Source organism: Periophthalmus magnuspinnatus, chromosome 17 (assembly GCF_009829125.3).
Source record: "Periophthalmus magnuspinnatus isolate fPerMag1 chromosome 17, fPerMag1.2.pri, whole genome shotgun sequence".
Taxonomy (NCBI): domain Eukaryota; kingdom Metazoa; phylum Chordata; class Actinopteri; order Gobiiformes; family Gobiidae; genus Periophthalmus; species Periophthalmus magnuspinnatus.
The window spans coordinates 27345833-27370668 of NC_047142.1; the positions used below are offsets into that span (position 1 = coordinate 27345833).

Genomic DNA, 24836 nt, shown 5'->3' on the forward strand with positions numbered 1-24836 from the left:
GCCTGCATGTTCTATGGCAACAGAGCATTAACATATGTTGGAACATTCTTCATGGAAATAGATACATGTATTATGCCATGCTGTGGAATATTATAGACAAAGACATTTCCATGGAGACAAACAGCAGGAAGTCAAATAAGAGCCAGCTCACAGCAAGGACGCCTGTTTTTCAGTGCAATTAAAAACATTAAAATATCCCAAAGTAAAAAAGGTTTTATTTTAGGCTATATTTTGACTAAAATGTTCCGCAGCAAGGCTTTACTTTATCTTTATCCCTCTATTTCACAGAGTTTACAAACTTTTTGAAATAGTTCTGGAAGGACACAGTCGTAATAGAATTGTGTATTACCTTTGAGATTGGCTGACCTCTCGTTCTCCTTATCTAACAACATGAAACAACTCCATTTTCCACACTCACACGTCCTCCTCATGAGTGCCCTGCTCCTCCTTCTCCTCTGTCTATACATCTCCAGACCTCCTCCTCCTCTGTCTATACATCTCCAGACCTCCTTCTCCTCCTCTTTTTAGACATCTCCAGATCTCCTTCTCCTCTTCTGTCTATACATCTCCAGACCACCTCCTCTGTCTGTACATCTCCAGACCTCCTCCTCCTCCTCTGTCTGTACATCTCCAGACCTCCTTCTCCTCTGTCTATACATCTCCGGATCTCCTTCTCCTTCTCTTTCTATACATCTCCAGACCTCCTTCTCCTCCTCTTTCTATACATCTCCAGACCTCCTCCTCCTCTGTCTATACATCTCCAGACTTCCTCCTCCTCTGTCTATACATCTCCAGACCTCCTCCTCCTCCTCCTCTGTCTGTACATCTCCAGACTTCCTCCTCGTCTGTCTATACTTCTCCAGACCTCCTTCTCCTCCTCTGTCTGTACATCCCCAGACCTCCTCCTCCTCTGTCTATACATCTATACATCTGCAAACTACTGTCTCTTTATATAATTACCTTTCATCTCTTCTCTGCCTCTCCCCTCCCTCTCTCCCCTCTCCTTCCTTCTCTCTTTTCCATCTCCCTTTCTTTCTCCCCTCTCCTCTCCCCTCTCTCTGTCTTTTTCTCTCTCCTCTCCCCTGCTTTCTCTCCTCCTCTCCTCTTTCTCAGGATAACGACCTGGTGGACAAACGTCGCCACTGCTTCAGCGTGCAGACGGAGACGGGGGAGGACCTGTTCTTCAGTGTGGAGCTGGAGTGTGAGCTGCTGACTTGGGAGAAGGCCTTCCAGATGGCCACGTTCCTGGAGGTGGAGCGGATCCAGGTGAGCGAGGACGAGGCTGTTTCAGATGACATCACAACGTTCTATAGACCAATCATATTTAAAACAGACGGGAGCAGCTAAAGTTAATCAAGTTAAAACCACAGACTGTGTAAAGAAGTGGACTGACTGAGTTTTTCAATCGAAAGTGAATTGGAGCCAGAGTTGATGGAGCCTGAAGTGCGCCCATGATCACTTCCTGTTTGGAACGTGGCGGGTTAGAATCATTGTGTCCGCGTATAAACAACTTTCAATATTATCTTTTATCTCGATATTTTCTGTATCAAAACATGGCACGTTAAACAGGTCTACTCTGTAACACTGTGTACTTTCCGATAACATCTTGCCCCTGTGTTCCCAGTGTAAGACGTACGCCTGCATCATGGAGAGCCATCTGATGGGGCTGACGATAGACTTCAGCATGGGCTTTGTGTGCTTCGACGCTGCCTCCAAGGTGAGTGCAGGACAAAGAAAACAAGAACATCACGTTTTCTCCCGGACATTGTAAAGTATCAAAACATTGTTGGTCTGCTTTTATGAATAATTTGAACTTATCCTCGCAAAATGAGTGTGTTGGAAAGCTGGCCATAGCTGCTTGTCAGGGTTCAATCTCGTCAGATGCGGTGTGTGCGTGAGTGTGTTGGTGGTCAGAGGGGGCCGATGGTGCAGAATGGGAGCCTCATTTCCGCCAGTCTGTCCCAGGGTAGTTGTGGCTACAATAATATGGGTGATTTTGATGTGCTGAAAAGCTCTAAGTCCAATAAGCTTAATGAAAGATCCCTCCACAGTGCAACCAAAGCCTTGTTGTCATAACTTTAGAACTAGTGGACCCTGGTTTATCGTGGAGGATACATTCTAAAAATAATCCACAACAGGTGAAATCTGCAAAGTAGTCAGCTTTATTTTTTACAGTAATTCTATATGTTTTGCAGCTGTAAAACCCCTTACCACACACTTTATACACTTTTCTCACACAGGCATTAACATTTTCTCACATTTCTCTCTTGTTTAAACACACTTTTTCAAACCTTCGTAGGCGTCTTTGTCGGTGCAGAACGTTACATCAACATTGTGGGTTTTGTCAGGGAGAAAACTGGCAAACATACAGCACTTCAGAGTCACATTGTGATCCAACATTTATGTAAAAATGGCACTTTCTGTGCTGTACAGGAGACACAGCACGGAGGAGATTGATTGACGGTGGTCTGCAGTCCCTTAGCCAATCAGGACACAGAATACATACAGATAATGCGCGTCATACACTGTAAAAAAAAAAAAAAAAGCATGTATAAAATTGCAAAGAAAATTGGCGAAACAGCAAGGCCGCGAAAGGTGAAGCGCGTTATAGCGAGGGACAACTGTATACAGAGCAGTGTTTCCCAACCAGGGGTACAAGGACCTTACTCATGTTATTCTAGACATTGCCCTGGGCACCACCATCGTCATTGGGGTTGTATTATTTTGCATGGAGCCAATATAGACAGGAAACAAATTAATGGGTTTCCCATTTAAGTGTTACCACAAAGAAACCGTGACTGAGAATATTTAGAGGCAAAGGAGGCTGGGCGGAATAAGGTCTATACATGCAGTTCATACACTGTATGTGGCGGCTAGCACGTTGTCCATTTATATAGAAAGTCTATGGGACAGGTGCCTTTTTGTAGTGAATCTGACCTCCTTAAAAATGTTTTTGAGATTTTTGAACATCAATATTAATAAAACTTCAAAATAGAATAAAAATAATTAGCAATATACTGCTCGTAAACAGATTTAAACAGATAGGACTTGAGTTGAGGGTGTAGCTGAGCTGTTTTTCCTATGCTTTTGTTTCTTGTTCCTTTTAAACATCAAAGCAGGAGCCTAATTAGATATAGAGATGTAGAGATATAGAGCCGAGCAGGTTTTGTTCATTAGTGGATGGCATTAAAATGACCTCACTTTTGTTTCTGCTGTGTTTGTTCTTTGTGTAAAAGTGATGAATCCTTTGGCCATTCACTAAACTGAAGAGAATAGTTTTGTGGTGGTGTCACTTCAGGACATTGTTGGCTTTGTTTATTCAATCCACTATCTTAAAACCAAAGACACTCGAGTGACTCCTCCAAAACAATGTAATAATGTGTAAACACTTAAAGGTCCTATATTACACAAAATGGACTCCTGTGAAGTTTAAGTCATGTTCTTTTCCACATATGGAACTCAGCTCCAGATTCGCCGCTATAACTGCTAGCCTCGATGAGCTACTACAAGAATCACATTTCACAACATGTTCAAGGATATTTTGTTGTCTGTGGCCACTTGCGTCGAGTCAAATTATGATTTCGATTTCAATGTGTTTAATCGTTCAGCCCTCGTGAGAAGAGTAGATTTATTTTTCTAATGACAGAATTATATGTAACTTATAAATAGACTTGTTTTGTTTCTGTGATGACAGCTACATGAAATGCATAGACTAAATTGCTAATTAGCTTTGCGTACATGTTAATTACATAAAATAAAAAAATAAAAAGCATCTTTGTCTCAAATGTCACAACAGAAATATAAATGTGTTTTTCTAACTTTCCAGACAAGTTTTATGATGATGCCTCTGAACATACACTCACGCCCACCAGTAAAAGTGTCAAACTCAAACAGACTAAGTTTAGGTACAAAAACATAACAGAAAATGGGAGAAATATCCAAAAGGTTGTAATGGCCTGCTCCCATAATGGCCCTGTTACCGCCCAATTGCACAGATACAAAACACGAGAGCTTACATCTATAGTTAATGCACAAAAGTGCAGCTGTACTTCAAACAGGCCTTTTATTTCAAAGAGAACGCAGTGTTTTGTAAGACACTCGCACATAGATAATTGATTCCCTGGAAAGTTTTAAGTATACTCTGGATTTGGAAAGCACAGAAGGTCACGGAGATCAAACCAGCCGTAAATGGGGCCAGTAAAATGCGATTATAAAGGCCAAAGTATGTGGAATAATGGCCTCCGTCATTAGGTCGATGGAGATGTTCAACTTTATGAGCGCTGTTTAAAAATAATTTTGGTTCTGATCCAGGCGGCTTCGAGTCTGCAGATAAAACACACTCACTTTGTCCTGTCAGTAAGGGCATATATATTTTTAAGTATTTGTGTGATTTACTCAGATAACATTGACTTCATTCTAAAAAAATTATTAGCGATGACAAAGTACTTAAGCTTAATAAAATGCTTTCGTTTTGCATAGACTCTTTATAAAAATGGACATAGCTAACCTGCTAGCCGCCATGTTTCAGACTCATTATTTTCTGCAATATGATAAAATTTGAGATGTAGAAGGCATAGGCTGTTTATGTAAATGGATGTACGTAACTTGCTAGCCGACACATTCCAAACAGGAAGTGACGATGGGTACACTTTCAGTTCCTTTAACTCTGGCTCCAATTCACTTTCTATTGAAAAACTGTGTCCCCTCTCTCTGTACCTGCTGCTGTCAGACTCATCATTTTGGTCTTAAATGTTCGTATTAACCCACTCTACATGATCCTGGGGTTTTTATTTCACTATTGTGTCTGTAAATCAAGATATGAACATTAATAATAGACAAATCAGGCACCTTCTTTCCTCAAGGTCGCTCCTGCTAGCGTTAGCAACAGGTTTGACTGAGATCGTTGCTAAGCCTGCTAAACCAGGGGTGTGGAGGGGAAGGAGCGTTACCTTCAACAGCCTCACTCTAGATTGGCTCTTTGGTTGCTATGATACTCACAGTCAGAAAGTCTAAATATGGAACTCTGCTCCAGATTAGCCGCTCTAAATGCTAACCTTAACGAGCTTCATTTGACTGGAGCTGAACACTGTGGGTGACGTCACACTCAGTGAGTCCACTTCTTTATACAGACTATGGCCCCATGTTTGAATCCTACTCCTCTTCTGTTATTGTGTCATTTGGCAAAGCACTTCATCCGCCCTGCGCAGTGATGTCTGAGCGACTGGGGGTTGGCGACTGAATGCATAATAATGAATGATAATAATAATAATAGATCGCTGAAATCCATTTTCAGCGATGAGCTTGTTCATTTATAAACAGCCGCAGGACGTGTTTTGCATTCTAGTTTCTATCTGATGACTGAGTACATGCTAATTGCACTAAATAAAAACATCTGTTATCACCTCAAATGTCACAACAGAAATATAAATCTGTTTTTCTGACTTTCCAACTTTTATAATTACATCTCTGAACATGCACCCACACTCACCCAGCAAAAGTGTCAAACTCAGACAGACTAAGTTTAAACAGGAAAACATAATTGAAATAGAAATACACCACAACAACAGTGATGGGACTTTTGGCTCTTTTAGTGGATGTGAATCTTTGGGATCCATTCATTTGAAAGAGACATTCTAAAGACTGGTTCTTTTAATATTTATTTATATGAGAAGCTGAGGTGAGAATTCATTTTATCCACAAACTGATCACAGAGAATCGATCTCAGAGGCTCAGATGTGTTTAAAATCATTCAATCTGAGAGTGGGAGAGAGTTTACCCTTTGGAATTATGCAGAATCGAAATAAGACTACAACTTTAAAACTCATTATTATGATGCCAAATATGTTTTAATGCCCAAAGCGCTCCCTCATGTCGCCTGCTCTGCTTCTGTGTTGATTCTTGTGTTGGTTCAACATTAATCAGATTAAAAATGCATAAAAATTAAAAAGAAAAAGATTCAGTTCTTTTAAAAAAATCTGATCCGGATCCAACCATTCAGGTTATGAAATCGTTCAAAAGAGCCGACTTGTTGACCAGCCTCACATCACTAAACAAGAACAACGCTCCATTTTCAGTGATGAGCTCCTTCGGTCACAGGAGCCACAGCGGCCCTGGGGCAGACTTATGGAGTGAGGCTGCCAATCTGCGCCACTGGCCCCTCAGACCATCACCAACACCTCATCCTTACAAAGAGTGTTCTGCCCACACGCCACATGCACAATTTAAACAGGAAAACTCCCACTGAGCTCTCAAAAGTCCACTAACCCAATTTCATGCTGTTGTTGTGTCTCTGTGCAAGACACCTTCTTGACATTACCTGCTTCATAGTCAGAATTCAGCACATAGTAAACGCTAATGCTACGTTAAGGAATCGTGCAGATGTATACTCTGTCATTCAGTTCTATTATAAAATAGTGTTGTCCCGATACTAACATTTCAAACTCGATATTCGATACTTGATACTCTATATACCCAAATGGTCATGTTGACATTTTTATACAGCACTTTCCACCTTCAAGGCTCAAAGCACTTTAGACACATTCACACACACATTCATACACACACTGGAGGCAAGGTGGTGAAGTGTCTTGCCTAAGGACACAACAACATCATTCATCTGTGGAAGCTGGAATTGCAACACTAACCTGTAGGTCAGTGGGTCTGACCGCGCAACCACTAGATGTTTATGTCGATAGCAGAATTTGAAGCAACAACCATCGGATCAATGGAGAAACACTCTACACACTGAGCCACTGTCACCCCAAATGAACATTTTATTGTAATTTTCAACACAAAATCATAGTATTTGTTTATTACCTCATAAAACTCCCAATGAAACTGTTCAGAAATTCCAATTTAATCCAGTTTTGTGATTTTTTTCAGTATTAATTTCTGCTTAAATGAGCATCTAGTTCCGATGTTAGTTTTAGTATCGATTAGCATCAGATTTTCGATACTTTGTACAGCCCTATTATAAAGGTAACTCAAAAAATCCCTTGTGCCTGTAAAAGCCAAACAGCTTTAAACAGCTCACAGCAGCTCTCTGTCAGTCCTCTGGCTGTGATTCTCCAGCTCCAGTTTACATCCACAGTTTGTTGACACTGATCACAGCCTCTCAGCCTCCTCTCCGCTCTTTGCAACTGCTAAATATTTTCCATATATAGAGCTGCAGTACTTTTACCCACTCGGAAACGCACTAGTCCTCTGGCTCGCATTACACAGACAAATGCCGCCATATTGTTTGGGAGATTTTTGGCTGGATTTTGGCTGTTTTTTCTACAGTGAAACAACATCCCCCAAGGAGTACCAGCGTATTGTTTACTCAGGGAAGTGCTCAAGCCATATGTAAACTCCAATCACTCACAATACCCCGAGCTGGATTACTACATAATTAAATCCGCGTTTGGCAAACATGGGAAAAACATGCCAGAGTTAGTTTGGAAGAAGCAAATACAAGACTGAGAGGATAGAGTTGTAATGTGGAGACTGGGGAGGTGAGATTTTCAAAGTCAATACAAAAGTACAAAGAAGTTAACATTGAAGATTGCGTTTCCCCTGTAGTGTTGTTATATTATGAACATTTCAACTTGATACTGATACGAAAGATAGACTTGATACTTGATACCGATTTTGGTCCTGCTTTAGTCCCAGTTTAGTCCTGGTTTGGTCCTGTTTTGGTCCTGGTTTAGTCCTGGTTTAATCCTGGTTTAGTCCTGGTTTGGTTCTGGTTTAGTCCTGGTTTGGTCCTGGTTTAGTCCTGGTTTAATCCTGGTTCAGTCCTGGTTTGGTCCTGGTTTAGTTCTGGTTTAGTCCTGATTTGGTTCTGGTTTAGTCCTGGTTTAGTCCTGGTTTAGTCCTAGTCTGATCCTAGTTTAGTCCTGGTTTAGTCCTAGTTTAGTCCTGGTTCGGTCCTGGGTTGGTCCTGGTTTGGTCCTGGTTTAGTCCTGGTTTGGTTCTGATGTAGACTTAAAATGGTTCTGGTTTAGTCCTGGTTTGGTTCTGGTTTAGTCCTGGTTTGGTCATGGTTTAGTCCTGTTTTAGTCCTGGTTTGGTTCTGGTTTAGTCCTGGTTTAGTCCTGGTTTAGTCCTAGTTTGGTTCTGGTTTAGTCCTGGTTTAGTCTCTAAGGTCTATGAAAAGGTCATAGCAGAACAGCTAATAGAACATCTCGAAGCCAAAGCATTTTTAAATCCTTTGTAATTTGGTTTCAGGAAAAAATACTCAACAGATAGACAGCTTGCACCTACTTAAACAAATTAAATCAAATATAGGCCAAGGAGGGGTGGTAGGAGCGGTCTTTCTCGACCTACGAAAGGCCTTTGATACCGTCTCTCACAGTATCCTATTAAGGAAACTATCAAATTTTGGACTGTCTAATCAAACGATTAATTGGATTACATCATACCTGGGTGGCAGGAAACAGTGTGTGCGAGTAAATCACACACTATCCCCCATTAAAGACTGCACCATGGGAGTTCCGCAGGGCTCTATATTAGGGCCTCTGCTTTTCAGTATGTACATCAATGATCTCCCCTCAGTGTGCAGTATAAATGTCATCATGTATGCGGACGATACAGTCCTGTTCACTCATGGGAAAGACAATGCAGAAGTGGCCATGAGATTAACAAGGGAATTGCAAAAGATTGCCGCCTGGCTGCAGAATTCTTGTCTTACATTAAATCTAGAAAAGACAGTTGCAATGTATTTTACAAACAGGCATAAATACTCAGATTACCCAGATATCTATATTAATGACAAAAAAATTAAAAATGTCAACTATTTTACTTATTTAGGTGTTACTCTTGATCCAAACTTAGCCTTTAAGAATCAAGGGGGAAAAAAAACTGTGTAACTCCTTAAAATTTAATCTGGCAAATTTTAGATACAAATGAGGGTCTCTTACAACTGAGGCATCAAACATGTATTTAAATTCTATGATTTTGTCATGTTTTCTTTACTGCATAACAAGCTGGTCGCATGCTTGCAAAACAGCTTTAAAGCCTCTTGAATCAATGTATAAATGTGCGCTAAAGATTCATGACAAAAAATCCAGACAGTATCACCACTGTCAGATCCTCTCCAAATATGGTTTTCTAAACTTTAATAATCTGTTAACATATGCAAACATCTGTCTACTTTTTAAAATTATTCATGGTATTGCTAGTCCTCCTCTAAGAAGGTGCTCAGAAAAAACAACTCGAGTCACTAGGGCGACCTCTAGAGGAGAGTGCAGCGTTCCAAAACGTAGGACTTCTTTTGCTGCTTTTCTTTTGTTGCTGTGAGTCAGTGGAATAGTTTGCCAAATGAGATTATGGCATGCACAAGTTTTCAAAGGTTTGCACATGTGACAAAGGAATGGCTAATATCAAAGCAATTTTGCACTCATTAGTGAATGTGTATGAAAGAAAGAGTATTTGCACATTTGAAATTGAATGTTTGTGTGTGTGAATAATTTGGTATGGAAGTGTGTGTGTGAGCTGAATGTTTTTAAAAATGTCGTATTTGAATGTGAGATGTGTTGTATTTGATATATGTACCATAGATTTACAGGTTTCTCATCCATCTACAACAAACTTATTTTTACTAAACATCAGCCTGTCCAGGGACTACAGGTGGAAATTAGTATTTATGCTATAACCTGGCACCAGACATCTTTCCTGTTTTCTGAGGTCAATGTAATGTTGTGCACTGTCCCTGTTCAAATAAAAGCATACCATACCATAGTCCTAGTCTGATCCTGGTTTAGTCCTGGTTTAGTCCTAGTTTAGTCCTGGTTCAGTCCTGGGTTGGTCCTGGTTTAGTCCTGGTTTAGTCCTGGTTTAGTCCTGGTTTGGTTCTGATGTAGGCTTGAAATGGTTCTGGTTCAGTCCTGGTTTGGTCCTGGTTCGGCCCTCTTTTAGTCCTGCTTTGGTTCTGGTTTAGTCCTGGTTTAGTCCTGCCTTTAGTCCTGGTTTGGTTCTGATGTAGAATTGGTTCTGGTTTAGTCCGAGTTTAATCCTGGTCTTAGTCCAGGTCGGTTCCCTAGTGGTTCATGAGCATACACTAGTCTATGTGGTCTTTGCGGTGACATCACATTGAGGAAGGGGAGTTCTACATGTATGTCTACGGCGGAATGTTCAGGAGTTACCATGGTAATGCAATGCACACATTAGAAAACATTGACCAAAAAGTTTTAAAATAGTCTGCTATTCAAAATGGATTTAAACAGCACGTTTTCATTTTCCTGCGATCAATCTTCTTTAGTGTTGTTTAGAAGTTTGATTTTACACAAAAAAAGTTGAGAGTGACTCTGTGAAAACTGTGGGTTGTTGTGACTGTGATGTTATTTCAGAGGGACTTGTTTAACCGCACAAATCAGCTCACCTGTTGTAGTTCAGATAAGTCAGTTCTTTATGGTCAGATTGCGTTAAAACAAAACTCAAAGATTAAAATCTAACTTGAGTAACAGAGCTTCAGACAGAGCAGTGCCTCCAGTTAGCATCACACCCCCAGGGAATATTGATGATATCAGCTGCAAAGAATCTATATTTCTGATACAACGCAAGATCATTTTAAAGCTCTGAAGCTCTTTCTGTCCTGTGAATGGGACTTTTTAAATCATCAATACCTGCTCAAAGGATTATTTAGTTTTAGTATCGATTCTTTCTGATACTTTTGACCCTAGTTTTTGTGTATTGTGTGTGTAATTTTGAGCATAGATACCATACATAGAGTGATCCATTTTTAGAATTCAGTGTTACTTCTAGTCATTTTCAACTTTTTAAACATTTCTTCACAGATTGGCTCTTGACTGATGTAAAACGGGGATAATAACTGTAATTATTCGAAAACCACCTGCCTCATGCACTTGAAGCTGTAATGTGATTCACTGTAGGAACAAGAGCCGCAAATCTAATTCCAGTCCCAAATGACACCATGGTTATTACTAAAAGCTGCAAATATTATGGAGCAACAGTGGCTCAGTCAGTACAGTGGTCAGATCCATGATTCCAGAACAGATGATGTCATTGTGTCCTTGGGCAAGATGCTTAACCCAGAAAATGGACTCTTGTGAGCTTTAATCCATGTTCTAATGCTATTTCCTTCTCAAAAACAGACCTGAAGTTGTGTTTTGTTTCATTCACATGTTTGAGTAACACTTTATTGTCTGTCTACATCTCCAAAGCTCAAAATGCTCTGTTCCACCTTGTGATGTCATGAAGTGGTAGTTTTCAAGTTAACAGCTCCTTTTACCTTTAGTTCAGTAGAGAATGGCAATTCCAGGGTTGAAATGATCCAAATGATTCTAGGGAAGGTGTGGGGAGTTTAAAAACACAGTGTAGCACTTACTGTAATACTGCTTGATGACCTCATCTCCTAAGTTGTAACAGAGTGTTTTCAGTTTGAGAGAAGACCTCAGCCTAAATATGCAGTGTTTGTGTGTTAAACATGTGTGAATGAAACAAAACACAACTCCAGATCTGTTTGTGATGAGGAAATAACATAAGAACAGATCCATAAACAGTGTAATATGTCCCCTTTAAATAGAAGTCTACCAGACAAGTTCACTTTAAAAAAAATGTAAAAGATGCATTCAGCTTAAAAAAAAAAAAAAAAAAAAAAAAATCACTTTTTTTTTCAAACCCAGAGCTTTGGCGGTGACATGGTTCAGTGTTATATTGACAGCTCTATCAGCTCGTCAGCTCTGAACTCTCGGTGAAAGTTTAGAGAGAATGTAATTTACTTTGACACCACAAAATGAAAACGTCATTCACGACATGCTTTTGAGAGATCATTTCAAACTTTTACACAACACTTCACACTACTTCTAAATATACAAAAAAAAAAGATGCAGTTTATTCATTATTAGTGTTGTCAAGAAACTAAAATTTCAAACTCTATTTTTCAAACTAAGGAATAGACTCAATACTCAATACAGATTCTTTCAACAATACACTGTGATTTTCCACATTAAATGTTGTACTTTGTGTTCTATTCTCATGTGTGTTGTATGTGTGTAATCCTCAGTGTGCAGTAGGTTCATAGTGGTCCATGGGCGTACACTAGCCTATGTGTCTTATACTCGTCAAGAAAGGTTCATTTCTGTCCTGTCAGTGGGACTTTTTTAGTATTGATACCAGCTCAAATGAGTATCCAGCTTCGATACTAGCTTCAGTATCGTTTAGCATCTGATTCCCGATACTTTTGACAACCCTGTTTTACGCGATCATCTGCTTGTCAACTCACAACAACACACCTGAACCATCCGTACAACATCCCGATATGGAGGATGATGGTGAATATGCCGTTGCCGTGGTAACTGTCTGTGGGAGGAAATAATTGGTTGAGATTAGAATGAGTTGAAGACAGAAAGGTCACGAGGTCAGCAGAGTTGTTTCTCTATATCCCAGAAAATGCAGTGTGGTAAGAGAGGAACCGGAGGACTTAAGGGATTTACGCTAAACATATCAGACAGCTCAGAGTGCGGGGTGGAGAGTTCAGGATAACGGAGTTTATGACGACTTTAAGATAGCAGAAATATTATAGTCTGCTAGTGTTATGTTTAGATCGTTTTACGGTTCGATTTAGAGCAACAAAATAAATCACAAAATTCTAAAAAAATATATATATTCATTGCGTAAAGTAAACCGGAGGTAGCACTAAAGTTTTACATAAGTCATAGTTAATCACAACCCCCTTGTTTAGTCTTGGACATAGTTTCATTTGCAGCCATTTTAGTTTTGAATTAATTGTGTAATCCCGAAATTGTAATCCCAAAGTTTTAGGACTGAAGACTCCTACAACTTTCGGCCAGTGTCAAGAAAAGCACTATGTAAAGCCAATGATTAATTAATTCATATTAATTAATTGGCAAAGGTTCCGATTCTGGGCCTTTAAGACCCTGGGCAACCAACCCATTTGTCCCCTTCCTGTCTAGGCCCCTGCACATAGAGGTACATTTTTAGAGACTTGAAAATTGACCTACCACCTTGGATCTTGAATGATGATTTAAAGCATCTGTACCTGATTTCATGGTTTGGTTCTGGTTTAGTCCTGGTTTAGTCCTGGCTTAGTCCTGGTTCAGTCCTAGTTTAGTCCTAGTTTAGTCCTGGTTTAGTCCTGGTTTAGTCCTGGTTCCGTCCTGGTTTAGTCCTGGTTTAGTCCTGGTTTAGTCCTGGTTTGATCTTGGTTTAGTCCTGGTTTAGTCCTGGTTTAGTCCTGGTTTAGTCCTGGTTTAGTCCTGGTTTGATCTTGGTTTAGTCCTGGTTTAGTCCTGGTTTAGTCCTGGTTTAGTCCTAGTTTAGTCATGGTTTGGTCCTGGTTTAGTCCTGGTTTAGTTCTGGTGTAGTCCTGGTTTGGTCCTGGTTTAGTTCTGGTTTAGTCCTGGTATGGTCCTGGTTTAGTCCTGGTTTAGTCCTGGTTCAGTTCTTTAAGTTTAAGTTTGTAAACAACAAATCAGGATAAATTAGCTGATCTTAAATGAACTGAGCAAATATAAAAACGTTATAATAAAATAAACCCAGGCTCTGAAACTAAAATGATATAAATGAGAGGCTGTTTGTTTATTATGGCAGGTAAATGTCCCTTCAGGATATTCAAACCCACCTCTTCATTAAACACTTGCAGTATATTGTTATGCAAAAGACCAGAGCAGTAATTAAGTGTATAAAAACATCACTGGCTTCGTGTCAAACAGACCAGGGGCTGTAGGAGCGTCGTGTTTGTCTGTGGGCTCTGCAGATCCACCCGATCCTCCAGCCAATCACAACAAGCCCCACCTCCTTCACAATTACATCGCACTTTTTTTGTCTTTACATTGTACAGAATGTGTTGCCTGGCAAATCCAGACTCATCTCTCTCTGTATTTTTTATACAGACTGGCAATGTCCAATCAGATCCATTTATTTCAGTGACACGTGTGAAACGAAGGAGCTCATTGGTCACCTGTGATTTACAAATAAAATCCCATTTCTCTTATCTCACATTAACAGAGTTTTGGCTTCGCTCAGTGATTCTGCAGAAATCCTCCATGTTTTTTAGCCTCATGTGAGATTTTTGTATTTTATTATTTCCGATACAGATGGACCATGCCTGTTCCTGATTGGCTAATACACCTGTCAATCACGCCCATTTGAAAACGGGGAGATTCACTGGTGGAGTATTGAAGTGTGTGTTCTGGTTCCCAGGCAACAAAATCTGACAACTCATCTTGAGTTTGACAAGGACATAAGTTTTAGTTTTAGTCTAAACCCAGAGCTCTTGAATCTGGTCATTGGTGTTTCGAAGCCCATAGAAGGTACGGCGCTGTCAGCTGTGTGTGTGTTTGATCTGGAGAGCGTCATCTGCCCTCGAAGGAAAACTTACTAAATGTGTAATTTGCTGCTGACATCTTTATTGAAGTCATGCTCTGATTATGTCTGAAGAACAGCAACAACAGTGTCATGGTGGAGGAAACAACCCAACGGAAAACACATCTTTCCCCCTCTTTAAAGGACCTATATCAACATATTAACTTTAAGGGCCCATATTACACTATTCTCTGATTCTCTGACATAAAACAAAGCTCACAAGAGTCAGTTTTGTGTGATATTGGACCTTTTAAACATGTTTCTTGGCAGATATTGAGCATTCTGAGCAGAGTTAATTCAAGTTGAGTCTAAAGTGAGTCCTCGCTCTATATCTTCGATTCTGTGTGTGCTTTTATAAACGTTGAACAGTGAGGAATAGACCAGCTCATGGTTTTTTTGCCTCGCTGGAGCTTCTTTGGATGCAGAGCGTGTGGTATGTGCACATTAAGAACTCACTGTTGGCAGGGCATCTGGACTTCTTTGGATCCTTGAGATGTGCTGGATGAAGAACTGGTGCATACTGGGCTTTAGTCTGTTTACTGAAGTTATTTTAGTGAATATTTAGTCCACTAAATGCAATAGTTTTAGCCACAAATAGATTTTTAATTTTTTTTACTATGATAAACTATATTGCATTGCTTCAATGGACTTGTAAAGACGTGTTCCTTAGACATTTTGATCATGGTCCATAGACTGTATATATAAATGGACATAGCTAACCTGCTAGCGTTCCAAATACGAAATGAGCATGCGTGCACTTCCAGCTCCATCTACTCTGGCTCAATTCACTTTCTATTAAAAAACTGTGGCCCCTCTCTCTGTAACTGCTGCTCTTAAACTTGTCATTTTGGTCTTTAAATGTTACTATTAACTCACTAGCATTACCAACAGGTTTGATTGACAGTGTTGCTAAGCACCCGCTCCATGCTAAACCAGCGGTGCAGGTGGGAAGGGGCATTACCTTAATACCATTATCCTCCAAAATGCTGTGTCATATGTTTTGACTCTGATATGAGTTCACATTCCGAACTCTAATCCCATCACCACGGTTTGGTACATCCGGTTTCATTTTATTGTTCTGTAGATTTCCCAGTAGTGAATAGAGTAACACTTTCACTCTGGTGTTTCTGCTGCTCCACAATGAGCTTGATCTGCTGACGTGCCCCATTTCTCCATAAACCCACAAGGACCAAACTTGAAGCCACTGTCACACGAATCGGCCAAAATAAAACCTTTACAGAGTGTATGCTGATGCCGTGTGTTTTTGTGCTATTTAAGTACGGCTTACTTTGATTTTTCTAATGCCAAGATTGAATGATATTAGAAATGAGAGTTTTCAAACGTGTGAATGAAACAAAACACAACTCCAGGTCTGTTTTTGAGGAGGTAACAGCATTAGAACATGACTTAAAGCTCACAAGAGTCCATTTTGAATAATAGAGGACCTTTAAAGACTGAGAAGATCCGATAGATTCGTTAAAAAGTGTTGAACTGGGAATAATTTTGTGATGATGATGATGACGACGACCATATGTAAGAAAAGTTTATATTCATTTCTTTACTATTTCAGGCGGTACTTTGGAGATACAAGTTCTCTCAGCTCAAAGGCTCGTCGGACGATGGCAAAAGCAAGATCAAGTTTCTGTTCCAAAACCAGGACTCCAAATCGATCGAAGCAAAGGTAAACTCAAACTCACCACAACAATTCAAGTTTATCTGAGTAGCACAACTCGTACACAGGGTGATTCAAAGTACTTTACAGAATAAGAAAGACATTATAATCACACAAATCAAAACATAAATAATCACAAATAATCATCATAAAGTTTACATTAAAGGAGAAAAGTACAGAATAAGAACCTTTATAAAACCCTTCAGTCATATTCACAGCTAAACAGAACCATTTGAGCCTGGATTTAAACATTGTCAAAGTAGAGACCTGTCTCACATCTTCAGGAAGATTCTTCCAGGTTTTAACTGCACAAAACTGAAACACTGATTCTCCATGTTTAGTCCTGACTCTGGGACCAGCAGGAGGTCTGTCCCTGAAGTCCTCAGAGTGTGAGATGGTTCATGTGGCTCTAACATGTGGGAGATATTCTTTGGTGCAGGTTCATGGAGAGACTTGTTCACACAGAGCTGCTTTAAAGTCTATTCTCTGAGTCACAGGAGCCAGTGCAGAGACCTGAACACAGGACACATGTGAGAAGTATTTCTGGTTCTAATCAGGACCCGAGCAGCAGTGTTCTGGATGTACTGCAGCTGTGTTAAGGCTTCTTTGGAGAGGCCAGTGATCAGGCCGTTACAGTAGTCTAACCTATTAGAGACAAATGCATGGATAAGTCTCTCTAAGTCTGGTTTTGACAGTATACTGTCAAAACCAGTATTTGATTTTTTTGCAATGTCCCAGTCCACGTCCATTATTATCGCTAGATTTCTAGCCTGATTTGAAGGTTTTAGAGAGAGAGACTGGAGGTGACTGCTGACACTTTCTCTATGTTTTTGTGAGCCAAAGATGATGACTTCAGTCTTGCCTGAGTTTATCTGGAGAAAGTTGTTTTGCATCCACACACTGATCTGTTGATCGGTGTGTGGATGCAAGCAGAGGCAGAGTGAATCCACTGGTCCATATTCACCTGCTGCCAATTCAAACAAAACAAAAACATCATCCCAGTGGCTTTTAAAGGGACAGAATATAAACTGTATAAACATGAGCCAAGCCACTTTATTTCTATAGCACAATTAAAAACCTCAGAGTTGAACCAAAGTGCTTCACAAACAGAAATACGAAACATAAGACAGTACAAAGATCAACAACAAGCAGACATGTGCAACAGCAAGACAACAGTAAAACAGTGGCACTAGTGAAAGCCAGATCACACAGCCTTTGAGTATTGAAATGGATGGCTCTTTACATGGATCAGGAGCTCGCTCCAAAGTTTCAGAGCCATGACACAGAAGGGCCTTCTGTTTGGAGATGGGATGGAGGAACACTCAGTAAGGAACCAAGAGATCAGACAGGAAGCCAGAGCCGGCATCATCAAGAGCTTTAAAAACAAATAGTACAATTTTAAAATCTATTCTAAACTTCACTGGGAGGCAATGGAGTTGAGCTCAAACTGTCTGACTTCTCTATGTTCCGAGATATAAGGTAAACATCCATCTATTTTCTTCGCTTATCTAGGGCCGGGTCGTGGGGGCAGCAGGGTCTCCCAGACTTCCCCACCCCAGACATGTCCTCCAGGGGTGAGGGAAGTCTAAGAGTCCCTGCTTAGACTGCGAAGGTAAACATGTGCACAAATCAAATATAACTTAGACTAAGAACACGTGTTATGTTGATTCATTCTTAATTATCAAGACATGATGGTCATGTGATTTGTAATGTTTTGGTTCTTAAGCCAATTATCCAATCAAAAAGCAGAATGAGCCTCACATGACTCTCTCATTTAGGTTGCCAGTTCCTACGACTTAACCCAGTAAGAAATAAACCTAAAAGGACTCTGATATGAATGGTTACTCCCTAAATCCCAGCTCCTGCAGCCTACTGAACCATCCATAGATTGTAGTATCCATTTTCAGGTCTGTCGATAGAAATTTGGGGGCCCGAGGCAAGAAGTTTCACATGGCCCCCCGTCATATAAATTAATACAAAAGGTCTTTAATTTCAGGATGAGTCTGAACAGTGTTCCAAAAAGAATCTAATAATAATAATAATAATCTGAGCTGGAGAACAGGACAGACTTTGAATTTTGAATTTTAGATATAGTATTTATTTCTTAAAAGTAATAGGAAGAGGTTCCAATTCTGGTCCCCTAAGATCCTGGGACCCAGAACAACAGACTCGTTTGCCCCCATCGACTCCCCTGTCTATTTAAAAACTGTAAGAGAGGAACTGGAGGACTTAAGGGATTTACACTAAACATATCAGACAGCTCAGAGAGGGTGGAGAGTTCAGGCTAACGGAGTTTATGACGGCTTTAAGCTAGCAAAAATATTATAGTATGCTAGTGTTATGTTTAGGTCGTTTTACGGTTCAATTTAGAGCAACAAAATAAATCACAAAAAATTCTAAAAAATATATATATTAATTGTGTAAAGTAAACTGGGGGTAGCACTAAAGTTTTATGTAAGTCATAATTAATCACAACCCCCAACTGGTTCCTTGTTTAGTTTTGGGCACAGTTTGATTTGCAGCCATTTTAGTGTGTGAGTGCATGCTACATAGAGTCAGAGTTACTTTACTTTGAACACTTTAGAATTTAAGAAAGCAGAGCATATTGTCTCGGTACTTGTAAAGAGATTCCAAACCTGTACATACAGTTCTATTAAAGGGCCCACATTACACTACAGAAAGCACTCCACTGTGTTTTTAAACTCCATACAACTTCACTAGAATCATTTAGACCATTTCAGGTCTGGAGTTGCCAATCTCTACTGAACTAAAGATAAAAGGAGCTGTTAACTTAAAAACTACCACTTTGTGACATCACAAGGTGGAACAGAGCATTTTGAGCTTTGGAGATGTAGACAGACTAATAATAAAGTGTCAAACATGTGTGAATGAAAGAACACAAGTCCATTATTACTATCCATGTCCACTGTCCATTTTGTGTAACATATGACCTTTAATCCTGCGTTGTCTTAATCTCTTTCAGGAGCTGGAGTTCTCAAACCTTTTCGCCGTGCTCCATTGCATCCATGCTTTCTTCGCTGCCAAAGTGGCCTGTCTGGACCCCATGTTTGTGGAGAGCCAAGCCAACGCCACCGCCACCACTGGCATCTCCTCGCTGTCCGGGATCTCCTGCAACTCGCAACCTCCCAAACTCAAGTACGTCACTTGACAGGACGTTGGGATTATGGCGTCCAGGTCAGAAGATACGACTGTGATGGACGTTACTTGGGAACGTGCTTTTAAAACTGTAAGACTTTTGAAAAGACTTCTAGATCTTACAAAAGAACCTATGGACGCAAATGTGCAGATGTTTTTTTAAGTCAAATATAACTTTATCTTGATACAGTCACCACAAACGTCAAACGGGCTCGTCCTCTCCTCTGTCTGTCGGATTTTCTATGTAAGCGATCACAAACTATTTTTTCCACATAAGCTGGTTTATCACTTGAATTACTGCAGTGGACACGTGTGGAAGCTTAAGATGAACAAATGGGAGATGGTTTAATTATTTTAAGTGCTCCAGGTCTCAGTACAGTCAAAGTGATTTACATACAGCAGAAATGAATGGGTCAAGAGTGAGTTGTTAGCGCTAACATTTTAAAGGGGAAGTCTTATGCAAAATCAACATTTATGAGCTTTTAAACATGTTATGATGGGTTTCCCTCATCTTTAAATTACTCAAGCTTATATTTTGATTGACAAAATATTAATCCTATATTGTCCTGTATCTGTGGCTTGAGTGGCCTCAGAAAATGTATGTTTTCACCTCTATTTCTGCCCAGGCACGTCGACAGAAATTAGGAGGCCCAGGGTCAAGAAATCTCACATGGGCCCCCCCCTCTAATACAAATTAATAGGAGGAGAGTCCAGTCTGGGCCCCCAAGACTGTGGGTTTTGGAACAACAGATGCCCCCTCCCATTTACTCTTCTGTCTCCGCCTACTTTGCTATACTTAAAAATTTAGGCTCTGGGTCATATATTTAAGGCTCTAAAATGTTATACAGTATTTTATACAACAATTAAAAAAACACCTTAAGTAAGGTCCTTTAGCTGGGTTGCTAGGGTCAAATGTTAAAATGAATCCCCAGTGATCCCAGGCCTGAAAGAGGCAACTGCAATACAGAAACGTGAGCACAGGACTGTAAACCGGGATGAGGGGCCTTATTACTCTCACACACCTGGGATACAGTCCTGAAGAAGGCAGACTGTAGATGGCCACTCTGAGATGCTATTGAGTGGTCCAAACTGTCAAACAAACTAAACCTTGGTCTGGAAAAATAATCTATAAAACTAAATGTAAACATTAATGGCTGTGTGCATGGAACCATGAGAAATAGACCATATAGAACCAGACTGATGTCTGCAAGAGGTAAGGCATCAAGAAGTGCTGATGTGACACTATGCTGTAAAATGAACTCTATGTTTTAATCAAAAGGTGTTGGTGTGTAACAGGCACCCCTCAGGCTCCCTCAGGCCCCCTCAGCCCCCCTCAGCTCGCCCCCCCCAGGCACCCACACTGTAAAACCATTACACTTTGAATGCTCTGCTTAATGTGGCCTGTCAGGCTTCTGTCCAATGAGCATTATTATAGATCCAAGAGCCAGAGCCAGAGGTGGAAGAAGTACTCCATTCTGTTACTTTACTTAAGTAAAAGTCCGGAGCAAAGAAAAATACTCAAGCCTTTTTAGCAGGTCTCAGACAATAATAATAAAAATACTTCTACTTTTTAGTCCGGTTCAAGTATCTACCATAAAATGTATTTAAAGGGCCCATATTACTTTATTCTCTGATCTCTGTGCTAATGTTGTTTCCTCATCACAAACAGACCTGGAGTTGTGTTTAGTTTCATTCACACATGTTTAACACATATACCTTGCATATTTAGGCTGAGTTCTTCTCTCAAACTGAAAACACTCTGTTCCACCTTGTGATGTCATCATGTGGTGATACAGGAAGTACTCCACTGTGTTTTTAAACTCCATACACCTTCACTAGAATCATTTGGATCATTTCAGCCCTGGAATTGCGAATCTCTATTGAACTAAAGGTAAAAGGAGCTGTTAACTTGAAAACTACCACTTCATGACATCACAAGGTGGAACAGAGCATTTTGAGCTTTGGAGATGTAGACTGATAATAAAGTGTTACTCAAACATGTGTGAATGAAACAAAACACAACTCCAGGTCTGTTTTTGAGGAGGGAACAGCATTAGAACATGACTTAAAGCTGAAAAGAGTCAGTTTTGTGTAATATAGGACCTTTAAGTAAAGTACAGATACCTAAAATGTATACTTAAGTACAGTACTTTACTACTTTTACTTTGTTATCTTCCACCACTGGCCGCAGCAAATAGATTTCTTCTTTTGAAAGTGGTCGTAATGAACACAGAATTCAGCCGATGTTCTGTAAGTGCAGAAGCATTTGACCATCTCCCACAGAACGGCAGCGTCGTCTTTGTTTTGGCCGGCCGTTTGTCTGAGCGTGGTTCATTCTCGTAGTTGTAGCCGACTCTCTTCATCCACTTTGCCCAAAAAGTGATGGGTCTGTCCTGCCTTTTAACTACCATTGAGCCCAGTTTATAGCATCAAATATAAAAGGCCTTTTCACTCAAGATGGATCTGAACAACTGTCTTAAAAGGAATCTACAAAAGAAGATAGCAGCAAATTGAAAGAGTCCCATTTCATTTTGTTAAGTGGAACAGTCTGGCTGGATCTGCTTTTTATGTCATTATCAATCTCCAATCTCTGTGTCTAAGGAAATAAAAAATGTAATAGGTTCCAAAGTTCAAAACAACAAAAGTCTCTGTAGTTTCAAATGGAGCTGGAGGACAGGTCAGAATTAGAATTTTGAATTTTAGATCGCAAATGTTTAAGGTTCATGATTGTCTAGTGACTAGGCCGATCCCACAGACTGTATAAAGAAGTGGAGAAAGTGAGTGTAACGTCACCCACAGCGTTCAGCTCCAGTCAAATGAAGCTCATCGAGGTTAGCAGTTATAGCGGTGAATTTGGAGACAAGTTGCATCTTAGGAATTCTGACCTCGAGTATCATAGCAATCAAAGAGCCAATGTGGAGCGAGGCTGTTAAAAAATGATCCTTCCCACTGCACCACCAGTTTAGCAGGAAGCGGGCACTTACAACCATGGATATATTAACGCTGTCAATCAAAACTGCTGCTAATGCTAGCTGGAGCGACCTCGGGGAAAGAAGGCCTCTGATTTGTCTGTTATAAATGTAAATATCTTGATTTACAGACACAATAGTGAAATAAAAACCTCAGGATCATGTAGAGCGGGTTAATACCAACATTTAAGCCCAAAATGATGAGTCTCACAGCAGCAGTTACAGAGAAAGGGGGCATAGTTTTTCAATAGAAAGAATGAATTAAAGCCAGGGTCGAGGGAGCCAGAAGCACGCCCATGATCACTTATCTGGAACACGGCAGCTAGCAGGTGAGCTATGTTCTTATATATGTAAACAGTCTATGGCCTATTCACATGAAACAAAAATTGTCTCAAACTAAGTGAACCTCTTTTCTGTCACTATCATGTGATTGTTGTCAGATCATAACATGGCTGTGGATCTGTTATATGTAGTGACGGTTCAACATTTGTAGATCAGAAGTTTGGAGATTTCATTCGAAGACAAAACATTTTTTTTTATGTTTCAGGCAAACTGTTCTTTCCGAATTTGAAGGATTTTGTGAAGCCTTTTCCAGTTCAAAAGATATGATTTGATTTCAGTTGCTTTATTGTTATAACAACGGAGGACTGCTACCATGACAAATCCTTCAAATCGTGAAGAAATCCTTTGCCCCAAACCCATGAATAGTTTAAACTTGATCTAGAGACAGGTCTGAGTTCTATGGTACAGTCTGGGGTTTAACTGCCAATGTTTTGCTCTGTTTCATGGTTAATATCTCTGAAATCTTTGGACCTACCCCCATCAAACAAAACCTGATTTTAAATTCAACTTCTTCTCTCTCAACAGAAAAACACACCAGTATTTTGTCATACATCAAACACATATTATTAGTATTTAGTTGGAAGAACTTCAACTAGACCTGTCACGATAACATATTTTGAAGTGTGATATGTTGCTGAAGTGAATATAGACTATAAACAATAATATTTAATTGATATTGTTTATTGAGTATCATAGCAACCAAAGAGTCAATCCAGAGCAAAGCTGTTGGAGGTAACGCCCCTTCCCGCCCGCATCGCTAGTTTAGCAGGGAGCGAGCGCTTAGCAACACTGTCAATCAAACCTGTTGCTAACTCTATTGAGAGCGACCTCAGGGAAAGAAGGCACCTGATTTGTGTGTTATTAATGTTCATATGTTGATTTACAGACAAAATAGCAAAATAAAACTCCAGGATAATGTAGAGCGGGTTAATACAAACATTTTAAGACCAAAATGACGAGTCTGACAGCAGCAGGTACAGAGAGAGGGGATACAGTTTTTCATTAGAAAGTAAATTGGAGCCAGAGTTAAAGGAGCTGGAAGGGCGCCCATGTTATACAGGCCCCTGCCCTCCATCTGAATTCATGACATCAAATTGTAGATGGTGAACCCTTGATTTAACCTGTGTCTGTGTGCTTGTGTGTGAGGTTTCATGAGACACACATACACATACTAATTGGTCTGAAGCGTATTCTTCAAATACTTATGACATCTCCGGGCCCAATTGTTTCTACTGTCAGCTCATCTCACAACACAGATCTGATTTTGATTTATTTATTTTCCACATTCGAATACCCTTTAGTGGAATGGAACATTCCAAACTGCATCGTGACCACAGACTATATAAAGAAACATTTGGCTCCAGTCAAATGACGCTCATCGAGGATAGCAGTTACAGGGGCCAATTTGGAGCCAAGTTTCATATTTGGAATTCCAACCACAAGTATCTTAGCAACCAAAGAGCCAATTCAGAGTGAGGCTGTTGGAGGTAACGCTCCTTCCCGCCTGCACCGCTGGTTTAGCAGGGAGTGGGCGCTTAGCAACGCTGTCAATCAAACCTGTTGCTAATGCTACTGGGAGCGACCTCAGGGAAAGAAGGCGCCTGATTTGCCTGTTATTAATGTTAATATCTTGATTTACAGACACAATAGTGGAATAAAAACCCCAGGATCATGTAGAGTGGGTTAATACAAACATTTAAGTCCAAAATGACGAGTCAGCAGTTATAGACAGCAGCAGTTATAGAGAGAGAGGACACCGTGAATTGGAGCTAGAGTTAAAGGAGCCAGAAGTGCGGCCATGATCACTTCCTATTTGGAACACGGCGGCTAGCAGGTTAGCTATGTCTATTTATATATACAGTCTAAGTTGGTGAATACCACTGAATAGATATAACACTTTACCACTGTCCTGATCTGACGTTAGCGCTCTCAACATGATTAGACCCGCCCTCCTCTCATTACATTTCCCTCTAAATTGTATAAATAAACGCTGATCCCATTGAACTGTCAGTGAGGATTACCTGGAGGATTAAGCTGTTTCGATGTGTCATTATAAAACATAAAACTGTCCGGCGCACATCCTCTTCATGCTAGCCATTTATTCCAACTGAGATTAAATGTATTTTTGGGAGCTTGTAAATAGAACTCAAATATGTAGCATTTTAGCGTTCCATTGTATGAGGAGTTTTGCACCATTCAAATCTTCTGGTAACACTTTGTTTAGGGTACACTATTAGCATCAAGCTAGCTGCTAATTAGTATATTAATTAACTATTCTTCATCCTTCACCTTATAAGGAAGAATTTTAAACTTACTATTACTGCTATTATTACTTCTTCTATAGAATGATGTTCGGATTAGGATCATTTGGT

The 24836-nt window shown here is 40.0% G+C and overlaps 1 protein-coding gene across 1 annotated transcript in view; it reads left to right on the top strand.

Moving 5' to 3' along the window:
- Positions 1-19166, top strand: part of sntg1 (syntrophin, gamma 1) — an 88763-nt gene extending 69597 nt beyond the window's left edge. The window contains exons 15-18 of the mRNA XM_033982630.2: positions 1114-1266; positions 1625-1717; positions 15896-16006; positions 18981-19166. Of these exons, the coding sequence (XP_033838521.1) occupies positions 1114-1266; positions 1625-1717; positions 15896-16006; positions 18981-19166 (543 nt within the window). The remainder of the gene's footprint in view (positions 1-1113; positions 1267-1624; positions 1718-15895; positions 16007-18980) is intronic.
- The last annotated feature ends 5670 nt before the right edge of the window (positions 19167-24836 follow it).